Source organism: Macrobrachium nipponense, chromosome 6, assembly GCF_015104395.2.
Source record: "Macrobrachium nipponense isolate FS-2020 chromosome 6, ASM1510439v2, whole genome shotgun sequence".
NCBI lineage: Eukaryota > Metazoa > Arthropoda > Malacostraca > Decapoda > Palaemonidae > Macrobrachium > Macrobrachium nipponense.
In genome coordinates, this window is record NC_061108.1 from 34,422,601 (window position 1) to 34,441,804 (window position 19,204).

General features: G+C 37.1%; 1 protein-coding gene across 1 annotated transcript in view; it reads left to right on the forward strand.

The window, feature by feature from the left end:
* Positions 1–17,985, forward strand: part of LOC135216045 (uncharacterized) — a 20,691-nt gene extending 2,706 nt beyond the window's left edge. Inside the window, exons 3-6 of the mRNA XM_064251011.1 lie at positions 13,108–13,178; positions 14,833–14,924; positions 16,981–17,093; positions 17,549–17,985. Of these exons, the coding sequence (XP_064107081.1) occupies positions 13,108–13,178; positions 14,833–14,924; positions 16,981–17,093; positions 17,549–17,819 (547 nt within the window). The 3' untranslated portion in view covers positions 17,820–17,985. The remainder of the gene's footprint in view (positions 1–13,107; positions 13,179–14,832; positions 14,925–16,980; positions 17,094–17,548) is intronic.
* The last annotated feature ends 1,219 nt before the right edge of the window (positions 17,986–19,204 follow it).

Here is a 19,204-nt window from a genome sequence, read left to right on the forward strand (position 1 = left end):
GCTGGAGACAGTGTGATAAGTATTGCGTTATATAACACAGAAGATTTCACTTCATTTATCACTTGACCTTTGTGTGTGTCCTTTATGTCGTTTGCTTTCATCCATGTTACTCTCTCTCTCTCTCTCATATATATATATATATATATATATATATATATATATATATATATATATATATATTATATATATATATATATAAATGTATTTTGCAATCAAAGAGTTTCATATTTTTTCAAAGGCACATAAAATCATAACAGATATGTAAACAAGACACTGTTTAGGCCAGTACAAATACATATCGGCCCCGAGAAGAGGCAATTTAATTGGCCGCAAAATAGAGGCTTAATAAGATTTCATTGTTTCTCTCTTTGGGACATCTCAATACACACACACACACACACACACACACACACACACACACCACACACATATATATATATATATATATATATATATATATTATATATATATATATATATATATATATACGTGTGTAATATATATATAAATATATATATATAGATATATATATATATATATATATATATATATATATATATATTATATATATATATATATACGTGTGTGTGTGTGTGTGTGTGTGTAGATATTGTAGGGGAAGGAGTTCACTTCTTTTAAAACTTATACGTCTCTGTTTCACGTGGACTCTCACTTATCAGAATCAGTCTGCTTTTTTTGTTATTCTCTGTCGTCAGCTTATCGTGCTTAGATGTCAGCTATATATCTTGAAAATCCAAAAACTTATAAAATCTTGTTTGTAAAGCGAAATATAGGTAAGTTTCCCCAAATACACTGTTATCTCTAGTCTTAAAAATCTCATAAACTTTCCACCTTTAATTGGGAAGTAGTAAGTTCGAGTCTTTATCTTGAAAGGCATTTTGTAACTTTGACAAGTAGGTAAACCTGGGCTTAGAATTCTTGCTTAGTCTATGGGCACTCGTTCTTCCAACGGCTCCCCGCCCCGCACCCCCACCCCCCGATTCTATATATATGGTCAATCATTCGAAAGCCAAAATATATATATATATATATATATATATATATATATATATATATATATATATATATATATACAAACGATAAAATCCATAATCCATAATAATATAGGTACTCTGTCAAAAGCTTGATAATATAATAAGCTCTTACTTGCTACTGCGCTACTGACATATTCTCGTGGATTTTCCCTTATATTTTTGCTGGGAAATTACACACACACACACACACACATAACTTTCACAAGTAGGTAAACCTGGGCTTAGAATTCTTGCTTAGTCTTTGGGCACTCGTTCTACCAACCGCTTCTCGCCCCGCACCCCTACCCCCCGATTCTATATATATGGTCAATCATTCGAAAGCCAAATATATGTATATATATATATATATATATATATATATATATATATATATATATATATATATATATCTAACCACCCTTTTATTAAAACTACACAAATTGGAAACCCTTACTTGTTGTCAATGGTGCCCTCTGTCTGGAAACATGTCATTAGGCTATTAAGATCACGTAAGTACAAAAATATACTATTTATTACCCAAACCAGATGAATATAAATTAGAACAAAATGATTAACAAGTCATAATGACAAAAACCCAAATCTGCCCACAAAGAAAACTAGTAAGTTATCATTCTACCCTCCTGACTAAGAATTCACTCCCAGACCCAGAATGTCAATCTTTTCATTGTATTAGTCAGGTTAGAGAATCCCGCCTCTAATACCATGGAATAGAACCCATATTTTAGATGGGGTTTTCTCTCCCGACACCTGGCGTGTACCAAACTGACCTCTTTCTTCTCACCAAAAGGAACGTGACTTTCGCAAGTTCCCTGGTCGACTAGACCTGTAACATCCGTACAAATGAATGTACATGCTTGACGACAAGACGCGCAGTCTCTCGATTAAAATGCTTGCGTACCAAATTCCTTCACTCAAGAAAGCTGCCCTTACAGCTCAGTCTGTCTCCAAGCAAGACATGATACGTAATTCACTAACATTACACACTTGTAAGATGGCTCGGCCACCTATGTCCTTTGTGCACTCCTGTCGCACACCACATCAGCAATAACGCACAATGTATCAATTTACCACATGACTTAGGGCTACCTCTGTTGCCGGAGCCCTTGTGCTTCGTCAAATGCACAAAACTTTAAGAACACCTAGCGCACAAATTGTGATCAGTATAGCACCTAACATGATCATTAATATTGGTATTGTGTAACATTAACTAATGAAAAGCTCACCTTCGTCACTAAGATAAGCAGAACTCTATGAATAGTTGTAGATGCAGGTCGAGTGCGTAAACCAACTCGAAACAACTCCGCACACGCCATTATTCAGCATCTGCGACCCTCGTGAGTGTATCCAACACCCTCTCGTCGCGAAACTGTAGATTCGACGTTTTCTACTGAAGGAAACGTGGTCACCACCCCGTTGTTAAGGAAATATCCCGTGACTTCCATGCAAGTGCTACTCGCACCCGCCTCATCGAAGATTGTAGACTCCTGATTTATCCCAGAACGTATCCTGAGACGATATATCAAAGACATCTCATCCTTTGCAAAGGCAGTCCATAGAAACGCCATTCATGCGTAGACTTGACTCAACCTCTGGTACTGTAGAGCGAAGTCGTTTCCATCACCACCATCACATAGAGTTGGGAATTCTCTAAAGTCATTGTGTGTCCATATTTAAAAGGTCTACATGATCATAAAATAACTAAAGTCTTGCTTTACCCCACAAATCCGTCATTAATTAATATACTCAGTCTACTAGTCAAATATTAAAAATTCCCAGCTAAACAAAATATAATCTTTACCCACTAAATCCTCACAAATAATCCCATATATGACAAACACACTATCAAAAGAGAACCCATAATGTCTAACAGCTGAAACCCTTTTATGGTTTATATAACTAACCTCCATAAAATATAATGCTGAACACCCCTTCTATCTAACTCACATACCCTGACAAATCATATCTCCTATCTAAAATAAAAATGCTATTTAGAGTTTAACCCCCATTACAACATCTCTCGTAAGAAAAGAAAAAAGAGAAAAAGGAAAAAAATAAGATAATAACAACAACAATAAGTGAACTTTCCCCCATTACACAGCGCACATAAGAGAAAAAGAAACATATACAATTCAATATCTTTCCCAAAACGGAATGTGTACCGTTACGGAATTTGCTACCGCAGCAATCCCATCGACCAGAAACGACCGGAAAAGAATCCCCTTACATGATACATTCCTGTGGAATGCCATAATCAACATCTACGAGAATAGTGCAAATCCCCGAGTAATCAATACCAAAGGGAAAAATCTGCAACCGGATTCATTACAGCAACATTAGCAAAAAATCCACCTGTGAACACCTCAGGTGCTTCGAACTGCAGCATAGTCAGACTCGCAAATTATCACCTATTCGGGATAAAAAAAACTACGATAAACTCACAATTCCATAATTATATACCACCAAAAAAAAGAAAGTCACCCCCAAAGATTAATGCCATCTCCTTATATATATATATAAATCACCATCTTAATAATAACATTCCCCCCCACAAAATCGTCCTTAAATCATAACTCCCCACGACATTACCCGAATTATATAAACCCCAATGTCATCTATTCGGCTCGTGAAACCCCAAAAATTCAGCCCCAAATATCATACGCACAGGAATGATCACATGTTTATCATCACGTTTCTCAGTTAAAGCAAAAATTTGCCGTATTATAACAACTTCCCACGTAAATTATTAACCCCGAAATCTTACGCCAAAATGCCGCAGATTTGCGCATAATAAGAAAAAAACAGTAGAAGGAAATAAAAGAGAGAGAAAAAAAACATAAAAGCGTTCCGCCAACAAATTGCAAAAAACAGAGAACAAGAAAAAAAAATGCAATTGCGCAACAATATATTAATCACCACAACCAATTCTTTTCAATTTTGAGATATGTGTTAACCTCGACCGACCTGTTTTTTCCTCTAAGACTACAAATCTGTTTCCAATTTTCTCTTCAATGACTTTAAAAGGACCTTCAAACTTCGGGCCTAATTTGTAATTTAGTTCATTTCTCACGTTAAGTTTTAAAAATACCTTGTCTCCGACATTGATCTTGGGATCAGATGTTTTACTATTACTGTTCTGTACCATATCTCTGGTTGTGGATTCGAGACTACGGCTGAGACAAGCATGTCTCTCTCTCGTTGTGGATACCAACGCCTTGATCGTATCCTCCCCATGATGAGGTATAGTTAGCAAATCAAATGTGCCTTGTGCTGGACAACCAAACAAAGCTTCAAATGGGGACATTTTAATGGACTCACTAACCATAGTGTTAATACTATGTCTAACAACATTAACATATCTGTCCCAATTCTTATCATTACCACCTACAGTTTTCCTGAGAGCCTCGAGCACTTTCCTGTTTGCTCGTTCGCACAACCCATTAGCCTCGGGTCTGTATGGAATAATTGTTACTTTCTGTATCCCCATGACTTCAGCTAAACATTCCAAGGTTTTGTTCACAAATTCTCTCCCATTGTCGATTGAAAAACGCTATGGCTACTTCTTCGGCTGTTTTATGCTTAAGTGGGAAAAATTCTACTATCCTTGTAAGTTCATCTATTATCACTAACAAGTACTTGTTCGCATACCTAGACTCACAAAAATTCCCCAGGATATCCATATGTATTCTCTGAAAAGGTCTACTTGGTATAGGATGCGATCCTAATTTGCATGAAGTTGTCCTTGCAGGCTTACATGCATTGCACACCGTACAATTCCTTATGAAATTTTCCACATCTTTCCTCATGTTTTTCCAGATGTATTTAGCACGAACCTCATCATACATTTTTTCTATTCCCAAGTGTGGACTACCGAACCTGCAATGAACTATATCCAAAACCACTGGAATTAGGACCTTCGGAATTATGATCTGTGTCGTAACTCCTTTACTTTCACTGGTTCTTAACTTATATTTAACTTTCCTGACTAATAGATTACCTTCTAACTCCAAACCCGAAAAAGGTAACTTATAACGTTTCCTAACTAATTCCCCTCTTAGAAACGCTTTTGCATCTGCTAAAATCTCGTCTTCATCTTGCCTTTGCTCTGTGAGAGGTATATCCCATTGTATGGCCTCGCTAGTGACTTGCACGACTTGGAAACCTTCCGTGTCGGGTAAACTCCTACTGAGAGCATCAGCAACTACGTTAAATTTGCCCTCTATATATTTGAGCTTTGCATCAAAATCTCTGATAGTTGAAAACCATCGAGCTCTTTTAGGCAACAAATCGGGTTTATTAAAAAGATCCAGTAATGGCTTGTGGTCTGTGAGAACTTCTACTTTATTCCCCATCAGTAACATTTTAAAATGAACTAAGCTCGACACTATTGCAAAGGCTTCTTTATCTATGGTGGCCATGGACTTCTCATTGCTGCCCTTTGTCCTGAACTTCCTGCTATAAAAAGCTATAGGATGTAATTTCCCATCGAACTTTTGCATAAGGCAAGCACCTAAACCTTCCTGGCTTGCATCTGTCACTAATGTAAAAGGTTTGTTAAAATCTGGAAACTTCAAAACAGATTTATTCATTAGCGCGTCCTTGAGCTTTTGAAAACTCTCCACCTGGGGTTCCTTCCATTGAAACTGAACGTCTTCCCGCAATACATCAGTTAGGGGAGCTGCTATATTAGAGAACCCTTTCACAAACCTCCTGAAGAAACCGGCGATACCCAGGAATGACTTAATCTCTTTCTTTGATCTGGGGTGCGAAAATTCGCTATTGCTTTGACTTTATCGTCATTTACTCTGACCCCTTCCTTAGATATGACGTGGCCTAGATATGAGATCTACTTTTTCAAGAACGAGCACTTGGCTAGCTTAATTTTCAACCCCGCTAATCTAAGCCTCCTAAGTACTTCTGTAAGCACTTCCAGGTGTTACGCGATCGTGTCTGTTGCGACCAGGATGTCATTCATATACACAAAAACATTTTTGCCCAATAACCCGTGCAAAACTGTGTTCACCAACCTGGTAAAGGTCATCGGACTGCCTGATAAACCAAAAGGCATTCGCATAAATTCATAGTGTCCCTTGGGCACTGAAAAAGCGGTATATTCCTTGCTACTCTCACTAAGAGGGACCTGCAAAAAACCCTGCGCCAAATCAATTGAGCTATAAATATTATGTCCGCCAATTTCAACAAAAAGATCTGGTATGCACGCGACTGGATAGCGGTCAGGGATCGTCTTCTCATTTAAACGTCTAAAATCGAAGCATACACGGACAGAACCGTCTTTCTTAGGCACAGCTAACAAGGGAAAGTTGTAAGGAGACACGCTAGGTCTAATGATTCCTTCTTCTTCCTATCTATTAACCTCTTTCTCTGCCTATTCTCTGATTTTGAAAGGTATACGATATGCAGGAATATAAATAGGTTTTGTGCCACTCTCCAAATTTGCCTTATGCTCTAACACATTAGTCAACCCTAATTTATCACCTTGTAAGGCTACTGTATCCCCAAATTCTGCCAAGACCCCGCTTATCGCTTCAACGTGTTTGCTATAATCCGCATTAGCTAAATGTTCTCTAAATATTCGTTTCCTTGATTGCATTTCTGCCTCCGAAAACTCAGGTTTCCCCTCTACGATAATCACTGAACCACTATCACAACTCCAATGTTAGAAATCCAATATATATGTATTCTTCTGGTATCTCCCAACTGTATCATTACAGTTTAGCAACTCTAACCACGTAAACCCATCCTTGGATACACTGTTCACCGATGCCGTGCTAACAACCCCTCTAAGCTTCTCGCTATTTTCAATAACACACACATCTGTGGGTTTTCTCATTTCCTTCAGTTTAACTTTTACCATAGTCTTTGAACCAGGTAGTAACATAATATCTTTGGATAAAACACCTTTATATTTGTGGTTAGTACCTCCCCTTTCCACCGCCCCATACACATTACCACCCTCAGTATCATCCCCAGCATTGTTAGTATCAGAAATAACACCAATATTAGTATCAACATCACCATCCAAAGTATCATCACCACCATTGTTATCACTGTGAACTCTGATAGAACCCCATATCAGCAACGTGGGTTTTAATATTACCTTTCTCCATAAGACTCGTATCACTGCCATTAATATCACTGAGCACATCTCCTCTTTCAATAACCTCCATGTCCTCCGTTCTATTCACGTCCTCATAAGGCAGAAAAACACCAGGTATCCCGACTGTTATCCCATTAACACCCGCATGGATCGAAATCTTGTCTTCTACAAGCAGGATGACCCAGCAAAAGTCTGTTGCCCAACGCAATTCCTTTCATTACCAAAAATGGTTCTGTTAGCACTCTGCCACCGAGAGTAAACTGTATTTGAACACAAACCAGGGTATTTAATCTATGGGCTTGCACATCACACACTGTCTCCATTGAGGGTTGCAAAGGGTAATGGGAAAACATGGATTGATACAAATTATAGTCCATTAAATTTATAGACGCCCCCGAGTCTATAAATATCGGGATATCCACATCCCCTACTGTTCCATAAACTATAGGCCTGGGCTCTGGGGCGTCCCCCACGAGACCACAATGGCACATACCAATCACCTGTATCCTTTTTGTTGATTGGGCTTCCAAAAATTTTGCCGATCCCTTTGCCCTCTGGTTTGACCTGCCTGGGAAGTTCTCACATTATAATTACCAGAAACTTGAGGTGTTGGCCTCGCATCTCTCCGTATCTGAGACTAAAAGACTACCAATAATAATCGGTACTCTTACACATTCCACAATATTTAACCCTACACAATTTCTTTGGATGCCCTGGTTTATTGCAGTTGAAACAGCGCAACTGCTGTTGCTTTTGATCGATCGATCTTTTGTTATATTCAACTTTTGCACACAGATGGGGAGGAGAAAATTCTGTGTCTCTTTGCACTCTATCCCTCGGGCCTGTCCCATTAAAAATTGTGCTATCTACAATGAGACATTTAGGCATATGTTTCTCAATTGGGGCATAAAGTAATTCTTCGTCTGAAGTAGGTTCAATCTTTTCATCAAAGCTATTCACTATCGCATCTGGTACATTGTGCAAGAGCAGGGAAAAATAGATCAGTTTGTGAATGTTCTCAAGAGAGACATTACTCCCTGTAACACATTTAGATGTTTTCAATTTTCCTACCCAATCCGCCACTGCGTCAAAAAGTTTTAAACTATGTTCTATGAGGCTATTAGTGCCCTTCCATAGTTTATAAAGGCGCGAAGGTCCCTCACCATATCTCCGTGTTCCTTTGAGCCATAAGCTGTTTTCAAAAAGGCTTGCAAATCCGTCCAGGTACGACATTTTGTAAATTGGAAACTCCTGCAATGATGGGAGAGATCTCCCCTATTGAAATCTAGCAAAGCTTTCGCCTCTCTAAATGCCTCTATATCGTCTATTATATTCTTTCAAGCTAAATAATTATTCAACCCTTCAATAAAAATTTGTACAGGTTGTGACAGAACACCATCTACCATCCCTCTGAAAGGACTCACACCCGCACTCACGTTCGTTACATGATGTAGTAGCATTGTGGTACTCTTAGTATCCGCCATCTTTCTCTGTTTCCGAAAGCTCTTTTGTTCTATATGATTCCCCGATCTCAATAGCATCAATGTATTTATATACACAAAACCCAATCCAGAAAAATGAATACAAATTTTCCCCCAATAATGGATAACAAAAGGCAAACACGCCCCACGCCCAGTATATCATCCCACGAAAGCAACAACAACAAAAAATAGGGAGGGGATAGAAAAAGAAAAAAAAAAAAAGCAAAACGCTTACTAAGCGATCCAATCCGGCGACACCAAGCTTTGAAGCTCACACACACCAACTCTCTCTCTCTCTCTCTCTCTCTCTCTCTTCTCTCTCTCTCAGGGCGTGACTTGCAACAAAAAACTCCGCTTGAGTAAATTCGCCACAACAAACAAAAGGAATATAAAAAAGTAAAAAAAATAGAAGATAAAAAGGAGAAAATAAGAAAGAAAGCTTGAAAATACACTCACATCTTCATATGACTGGAAACCGAATTCGTATACGCACTGCAAATATGCGTGACCTGTTTACCACACTCGTGAAACACTTTAATACGTTGAAAATTATACTTTTCCCCTTCATGTTTTAAAACACTGGTTTTCAAAAATCACAAGATGGCCGGCACTGACTTAGCCAGAGAGACATACAGCTTCTCAATGCCCAACCCAATGAATCAGCAAAAAGAGCCCCGAGTTGCCTGTGACATGATTATAACCCCTTTTCCTACCAAAAAAAATCTATGTCTAACTAGTCACCAGTCTCTTCGTTAGCGTACCGACAGCTTATAAAATATATAAAAAGCCTCTTAAACCGCCTGCCACCACTCTAACCACCCTTTTATTAAAACTACACAAATTGGAAACCCTTACCTGTTGTCAATGGTGCCCTCCATCTGCAAACATATCATTAGGCTATTAAGATCACGTAAGTACAAAAATATACTATTTATTACCCAAACCAGATGAATATAAATTAGAACAAAATGATTAACAAGTCATAGTGACAAAACCCAAATCTGCCCACAAAGAAAACTAGCAAGTTATCATTCTACCCTCCTGACTAAGAATTCACTCCCAGACCCAGAATGTCAATCTTTTCATTGTATTAGTCAGGTTAGAGAATCCCGTCTCTAATACCATGGAACAGAAACCATCTTTAAGATGGGGTTTTCTCTCCCGACACCTGGCGTGTACCAAACGGACCTCTTTCTTCTCACCAAAACGAATGTGACTTTCGCAAGTTCCCTGGTCCACTAGACCTGTAACATCCATACAAACGAATGTACATGCTTGTCGACAAGACGAACAGTCTCTCGATTAAAATGCTTGCGTACCAAATTCATTCACTCAAGAAAGCTGCCCCAACAGCTCAGTCTGTCTCCAAGCAAGACATGATATGTAATTCACTAACATTACACACTTGTAAGATATATATATATATATATATATATATATATATATATATATATATATATATATATATATATATGTATATATATATATATATATATATATATATATATATATATATATATATATATATATATATATATATATATATGTATGTATATATACAAATGATAAATCCATAATCCATAATAATATAGGTACTCTGTCAATAGCTGGATAATGTAATAAGCTCTTATTATATTACAACACACACACACACACACACTCACACACACACACACACACACACACACACACATATATATATATATATATATATATATATATATATATATATATATATATATATATATATATATGTGTGTGTGTGTGTGTGTGTGTGTGTGTGTGTGTGTGTGTGGGTTCTAACCTTTATAGCCACTGCTTTTTAAATTTCAAGTTAAATTCGTTATCTACTCTCTTCCACAGAGCATTTACCTGAACATCCGGGTGGAATACGTTTCATGAAGAAATTACGTTTCTCCTTCAATAGTTTGTAAATAACTGTTTTCCATCAGAAGTCTTTTACAAACAATTACGAAAATTTCCAGATAATATCTTCCATCCAAAGTTTGAACTACCAACAGTACCAAAACTACATCTGTACGCTAGTGTCCCCCTAATCTATGATAGACATTTTTATCAAGAACTGAGATTATTGTAAGCAAATACCTACCGGCAGTCAACTTAAAACTAGTTCCATGTAACCCAATGACCATCAAGTCCTTGTTTAAATACAAAGAGAGTCTGCTTCCTTTGATGATCTCGAGTCATATATTTGTTTAATTACCCCAGATGTGGCCTGGGGAAGTGCGTGGGCTCCACCCAGAGGTTGTTAAAGGTAAGATTAGATTTCCATCGTGGAGTTAGCTATCGTACGGGTGTCAAACTATCAAACCCCGAATTTTCCTGTATTAGAGACCATGGAAAAAGTGCAAGTACAATACAAATTACAAGGATTTCAAAACCATAGGCAAAGCTCCAAACGAACACCAATTGTCAATACTCGAATCTCTTTTTATTAAACAACTGGTTTCCCAATTAAATACTCAGTCCAAGTCAACCCCTCTGTAAATCTCTTGAGTTTCCTTCGGAACCAAAACGGACCCTGATAGTCACTCAGCATTTGCCTTCAGCACTACCTGGTAATCACTGTTCCCTTCTCTTGTACCTCCCTTTGCATTTTGTTAAGAAATAACTTTTTACCGTGTTTTAATCTGAGCCTGTTGTTCTTTTAATTTTTAGCTTCGAAAATGGGACACATGGTCCTGAAACGTCAGCAAAATAAATCACACTAAAGGATTTTGGTGTATCTCCACTCTGCCTATATATGTGTGTGTATATATCATTATATATATATATATATATATATATATATATATATATATATATATGTATGTATATATATATATATATATATATATATATATATATATATATATATATATATATATCGTATATAGTTGGTTTTCGAATGACTGACCATATAGAATCGGGGATGGCGGGTAGAGGGGGGGGGGGGGTTGCGGTTGGAAGAACGAGTGCCCATACTTAGCAAGAATTATAAGCGCAGGTTTACCTACTTGTGAGTTACAAAATGCCTTTCAAGATAAAGACTCGAACTTACTACTTCCCTATTAAGGGTGGAAAGTTTATGAGATTTTAAGACTAGAGATAACAGTGTATTTGGGGAAACTTATCTATATTTCGCTTTACAAACAAGATTTATAAGTTTTTAGGATTTTCAAGATAGCTGACATTATATATATATATATATATCTATATATATATATATATATATATATATATATGTGTGTGTGTGTGTGTGTGTGTGTGTGTGTGTGTGTGTGTGTGTGTGTGTGTGTGTGTGTGTGTGTGTGTGGCCAAAACTGTTTTACAGAAAGCATTACTACTTACAAAGCGTGAGAGATGGGACTCAGATCATATCCAAGAACAAGAGAAGAAGTGAGGACAGAATATGCTCAAATTAAGGACAAAACATGAGATGGATTAATGAGATGGAATCTTCCAAATATTAAGTAACAATGATATCCAGTGAAGGTTCTTTTAGATAACATTTAGAAAAACGTTTAAAAAAGGCCAGTCATACAACGGGTAGACTCGATAAGATTAGGAAACTAAATAGACTGACATTTCGTATAAAAGCAAGCTTATCACGAGCCTATTACGAATTGTGTTGCTCAAAAGACATAGATCACGGTTTGACAATGAAGATATGTCTAAAAGATCTTGTGAGGAATAAAGCCCTAGAACTTTATTAGATGTCAGTTGACAGGATAGAATTAGAAATGATATTATAAGGGAAATTATGAAAGTTCATTAGACTAGATTATGAAATTATGAAAGTTCATAGACTAGATACTAATAAAAGGGAGATGGAAATAGCTTAGACAAGACCTTTTCACGGCCCGTGGGAGAAAAAATACAAGATAGCGTCATCTCTGATCCCGTGGAGAGATGAATGGAGATTTGTGGAAGATGAAGTGTAGGAAATACATGAGTAGCAAAATGGGAAATGATGAAGCAAATGTGTAATGTACAATCTGTTGTTATGTTATCTGGCCGTGAAAGATTCGAAAATATTTTCCCGAGTTGGCGTTTAGAAACGTATTGTATTGATTTTTTTTTATAGACCATTACCTTGAACAGTAGATTCCTCTACCTGTGTCAATAATGTCACTTGCTCTGCGAGGCCCTTTGCTCTAAGTTTGTCCTTTAGCATTAAAAGGTGGAGACAATGTAAGACCTCCTAAAAAAGTTTATGAAAACATTTCAAATTTGAGGTAAGAAGATATTTTTGCTACAAAAAAGTCTGATATCGTACGGTGGAGTTGAACCTTCCTAACCACAACGAAATTCTGCAAACATGAAGCAGCGTGAATACTTACAAACAGACTGAGTTAACAGTGGTTGTCAGTGATCATGTATCATTTCATAAAAGATTCTCTGATCCAAAAAGTTTAATTGTTTAAGTAAACGACATTTCTCTTTATCTTTTCAGAGCCATTACCAGAAAGAGACCTGGCCCCCATAACAGAGACACTGCCATCAGTGCCACCACTACTGGCCAGGGTAAGATCTATGAAGCGCAGGAAACGTGGCATTGCTTGGCCAGCCTGATAGGAGGAGTCTTCTTTTTGAGGAGAGATAGAATATCGTGGCTTTCCTTCAATGTCTTGCTGACGAAAAGTTCTCAACTCAACCCAAGTTCTATTTTCCATTCGTGGTCTTCATCTTACTCAGGGCAAATAACTTGGAGCGACTGACCTACTGTTCCAATTCAGGTTCATCAATAGTAAGCAGGACATACCAGTGGATCAAACAATTATGAGGTTTAGAAACAATGAACGCTCTCTTTCGTAGACATTCCTCTATTAGGAATTCCCTCGATCTTTCTTAAAGTAATTATCATTTGATTTCAATATATTTTCAACTTACATTTAGGAAAATTAAGTTAAATTTAAGCTGAGAAATTAATAATTTAGCTTCATTGACAATCACCCTTAAACACTTTAAGGGGGAAAATGGACAGACATTGATCACTTCTCTGTAGCCTTCTATATCAATCTGGATTGAGGGGCGGTGCGAACAGCTCCACTATTGCCTTGCGAGCCCGCGTTGTAAAAATTTTAGTTCCAAACATCAAAAACACTATAGAGTGTACTCTATAGTATCCTTGCCAAACACAGACCTGAATTATATTTCTCAAAGCTGATGTATAGTGTCAGACGACGCAAATGGTCAAATAAAGGGACTGTTTATAATAATCATAGTTAGCCGCAGTAAGATGAACATCATGGTAAGAACAGAAAATGTGGACATTGGTATCAGTATTTTTTAAACTTGTCTTGATGGAGACTAGAAAGGAGGTGGTCACTGTCTATGTTTCCTTCCAGTCATAAACAGTAAATCCACTCAGAGAATATCCTGTCCGCATATTGAATGGAATTACAGGGGATTTATTGAAGGCCTTGTTTCAAAATGTTGGAGAGTTCATAGGTTAGGGCGGCCATTAAGGTTAAGAACTACGGGCCCCAGCGTGGTCGAAATAGACACAGGGAGGAAGCGTTAGGACGAGAAGCGTCATTATTCAAACGAGCGTTAATAGAGAATCATGATAACAAGAGAAATAAGGAAATGAGGGAGACAGATGGACTTTTGCAACAACCGTTTTTTTTATCCAAAATAATAATTATTATTATCATAATAATAACGAGCAATGATAATACTACCTCATCTGTACTATAATGATATCACGAGGAGGGAACTATTTAGAATTTCAGCAGAACTTTTGGTAATTTTGCACTCATAATTCTTTACTGCGGTTATCAAGTAATTGCCAATACCGCAATCCCATCTTCGATGCTGCCGAACTTGTTCTCAGGGTAAACGCCTGACGAAGAATAATAATTCAGATAACAATATAAGTCAAGCTAGAACCCCACTAGAGGCATGATGATGAAAGAATGAAAGCAACCCTTTCAGTTTGTTGTTTTGTCTTGCTTTATGAAAAGAGGTTTTGAAATGCACAGATGGCGCTTTAGCGCCTTCATTTCCTCATCATAGTCGTGTATGTTGAGTTCGAAACTCTTTCGTGACCGCAGACCAATTTGATAATAATAATATGGAAAAGTAAAAAAATGTCAGATGATGTGGGTAGTAACATAATCCGCAATGAATGTGTCATGATGATAAAAATTTATTTTTGTTCTATCTTGTTTTTCAGAATTGCCTTGCGGCGAACACCATCTGCCTCTGAAGCAAAAGTTCATCATTAATTCGGAAATTGCACAAGACCAATGCAATTGGACATTGAGGGTTTGTAGATACTTGAAGATATTTCTTGTTCAGTCTAGATATCTAATCAGTCAAGTATACTATAACAAGAAATGAGATACGCACGCACTTAATTAAATTGTACATGTTTATGGTTGAAACTGGTTCAGTCTGCCAACAGAATAATAAACTTGAGTTGGCTAGTTTTATTTTTAATTGATGTTTTATGCTTTGGTATTCTAACCCAAAGAAATTATGCATAATAAGCTGACCAACCTAGAATCGTCTTAAGTACGACGTGACACGCAACTTCATTGACGCACATTGAAAGCAAAACTCATTAGAATTATCAACACTTTTTTTTCCTAATGACAGTTCATAGACTTACGGCTCAGGAAACCAAACCCACATCTCAGGAAGTGGTTACACCGAGGACATAAGAGCCTTGTCACACGAACCTGTTACCTGACGTCTCTCAGCATCTTACCGACAAATTTGGCCTCAAAAGATCAATGTTATAATCTTAACTCCTGTAGTTCACGAATACAGAAAATGTTAATGTGTATTTAGTGCTAAGTTGGTGCAAGAGGTTCCATATTACTACAAAATTGACACTGAGGAACATACGACTTTCATAGATTAACATGGAAACAAGATTGTTGGTGCTTACAGAACAATGAACATCATACTGTCTTTGAGCTGTGGCACGCACTGCAGAGCGTTTATTTAATTTTATCTTATTTTTATTTCTGACGTATTGTGGCTGAGAATCAAGAACATAGAACATAACCAATTATATCAGTAAGAGGGCTCTCGCACAATTTGCTTTGTTCGATGTTATTCGGTTCCCTTAAGAAATCATATATACTATTTTTCTCTTTTCTTTCTCATCAGCAATATAATTGTTTGTATATTTACACTTTAGAGTTCTGGTAATAAAAGCTCTCACCCATAAAGAGAAATGGATGCTTATAGAAAAATGGGATCTTTCCTAGATAGTGACCACCAGGGTTTTCGGGGGTCGTTATCTAAGAAGGCCGGTGGTATTTTGAGGCACAATAGGTGACAGAGAGAGAGAGAGAGAGAGAGTAATGGTGTTACTGATAGGCAGGAATTCCTGGAGTAAATGAGAGTGAAGAGTTGTGGGAATGTGTCTGGAAAGGGATTGAGTGTTGTAATTAACAGGTTCTGATGTACAATATTCATAAGTATACTCGGTACACTCGATAAGGCGAAAAAGGAAGAGAGATTATTAAATGTCTGTAACAGAGAGGAGTGGCTAGAGGTATATCTGAACTTCTGTGATATATAGAAGTTTAGTAAGTTGAAGGGGAAGGAGGGTGGGGGGACATGACTGTAAATGTAATGAAGAAAATGGAGGAAAATCGGATTAAGGACCTGAAGGAAGAAGTACTATGATGCGTTTAGAATTTGAGGATAGAAAAGTCAGGAGGATGTTTGTGTGCACTGGAGTCAGGGAGAAGGAATGAAAACATCACCCAGTGGGATCAAGAGGCCAAAATGTTTAGTGGAAAGTAAATTATTTCAAGTGTAATTACATGAAAAAAGAATACTACATCTTTGTATAAAGGAGGATAGGTAAGTTAGTCAAGAAGAAAGTGAGAGAAAAAAGATGACTATTGAAAATGTGTGGGCAGATCTGAGCAAGAACCTTGGGTTGGATAAGTTGTTTTGTGAGGAAGCAATTGAAGAGAGAAATGTTAATTAGTAAATGAATCCCAGGTGTATAGAGAGAGAGAGTTGCCTAAGGTGAATGCAGTTCTAGGTCAGTGGAATGAGTATTTTGAAAATTTATGGAATATGAAGGGCAATAGAAAAGAAAGATCTCACTGGAACAAGAGTGAAAGAGGTAGATGTAAGCTGAGTGATACCTTTTTGAGGATCCAAAGAGGGCAGTTAAGAGGTTTAAGACTAGAAATTTACAATGGGATCATGTAATGAGCCTTCTGTAATGGTGTATGACGCGACTAACGTTAAGTTTGATTTACGAGTCAGAATTTACAGTACGACGGTAAGGGAAAATGTTTAAATGATGAAAACTCCTTTTTATGAGATTAAAACGTTCATTTATTTTCAGGTCCAGGAAGACACTACAAACATAAAAATTGGGTGCACCATTCGCCTACGAGAAAGCGAAAACTGCCGAGATGCTTACGTACAATTCTTTGATACTTGGAGGGTGAAGCAGAAGTGAGTTGAAGGCGAGGGCACTTTTTTGTAGACCATGAACCGGTCTCTCTTACAAAGGACGAATTAAGATGTAAATCTGCTGGCTTTTCCCCCTGATGCTGTGCTTCATTTTATTGTCATATTTCGATAAAGTAAAAATATTTCTTATTCAAAGAATATCCTACATGTTATGAATTCGTATACAAACTGTTAGCCTATCTAAACAGCTCAATGATCGTAGGCATGAATTTGCAGACCTGATATTATATATGTGTACATGCATGCATTCAACTATCGCAAGCATGAATTTGTAGACATGGTTATATTTACATGCATACATCCCATCATCTACATTGCCTGCTAGTCCCATAGGAGTTAAGAATTTTGACACAGGTATTTAGTTAAATCATTCACTAATGATGATCTGCTCAAATTTGTGCAATAAATGACGCCTTTATCCACATTCTGTGTACCAGATACTGCGGGAGACAAAGAAACCTGGTCACCAGCCAAAGTGGCAACGGTCTCTTGCTTGTGAGAGCGCTTGCCAAGACGGACAAATTCAGCAGAAAGGAACTGGGAACTTTCAGCTGCGAAATCAGCACCGAACTGAAGCTGAATCTGACTGTAAAAGACCCCGAACCCGAAGAGCCGGAGGAAGAGCTCCCTCTCCCACCGCACTTGTCGTTTCTAGAAAGGATCATTTACTCTTTAGTTGATTTCGGTTACCAAGTGATCGACCAATGATGCCAGCGAAGTCCCTTTCATCTGTTTTCTTTCCTAACAATAGCATCATTCATAGAGAATAGTAATCTATTTATTCAAGTTATTACAACTATATTCTGAGGCATTTCTTTCAGCCTCTTGTGCATCTGTGTATGACGCGCTTTACAATAAACTATGAAAACAGTTAGCTCCATTGTTTCAGTCTTTCTTTGAAATTGGCGAAGTAAACATTTTTCATATCAAATCAACATAAAGGAAATTCAAGTATTCTTGGATTTTAGAATATCTCATGAGGAAGCACCTTTCTAAATGCTTTTCTTATAAGTGCGTGAAAATATTGGGTCTCTACTTTTATTATTTGAGCAAATTAGAAGAAGCTTTTGTTAGAGCAAAAGAAACAACTCAGAATTCTTTAAGATTCACACACACACACACACACACACACCCACACACACACACACACCAGAGAGAGAGAGAGAGAGAGAGAGAGAGAGAGAGAGTTGTTTCGGACTCCTTGAAAGTCAATGCATAAATGTCGTATTCGTGAACTATAGCTGCCTCATCGTTTTAATGAGTAAAAACAAAAATTTGAGGGAATTCACATAATTTCACTAAAACTAACCTGTAGTAATGTGATTCTTTTTAGCATGAAGGAAACCACGATACACCCTGTCGACAAAAATTTACAGCTAGATTTTTGCCAACATAAAATTTCCATCTAGTCGTTTTAAATAATTGTTTAAAATAATATTTTAGTTGCAATCGCACGCACGTAGCAGCATGCATCGATCGATTCGAAAGGTAGTGTGAAAGAATGCGAACCTTTGATTTTATTTTTGGTGATATAATTTTTGCTGATAATTATTGTAAAATTCTGTAATGTCTGCCGACGGATGCACTTATAATTTAACAACTTCTACGAAACAAATAAGGCGTGATCCGACCTCCAGCTTACTCGAAACGCGTGCACTCTTTTCCCCTCATGCATAGGTTGTAGACATTACATTCTTAATTTAACGTGAAGTGGTCTTCAGAATTAATACTCATAAGCAATAATAATACTAACAGCAAGGATCAAATAAAAAGGTCACAGATTAAACACATTCATATATTCTGTTATAAGTGGAAACAAAATAATTGAACAGATATATAGCCCCTAAATCAGTACATCAAATAAGTTAAAACGTGCTAAAATCTACGGCCAGGTAGACCATTGTTTCAGCAACGATTTTTTTTTTTAATATATTTTATTGGAAATGATTTTTCTGTATTGTTTAACTTGCACATCATTTATTTTTTTACATTTTCGTTCTAATACATAAATCATCAATATCATATCGTAAAATTCCTGACCTTTTGCTCAGTGCAAAACACCTTTTGCAGACCTTTCCTACCACCCAACAAGA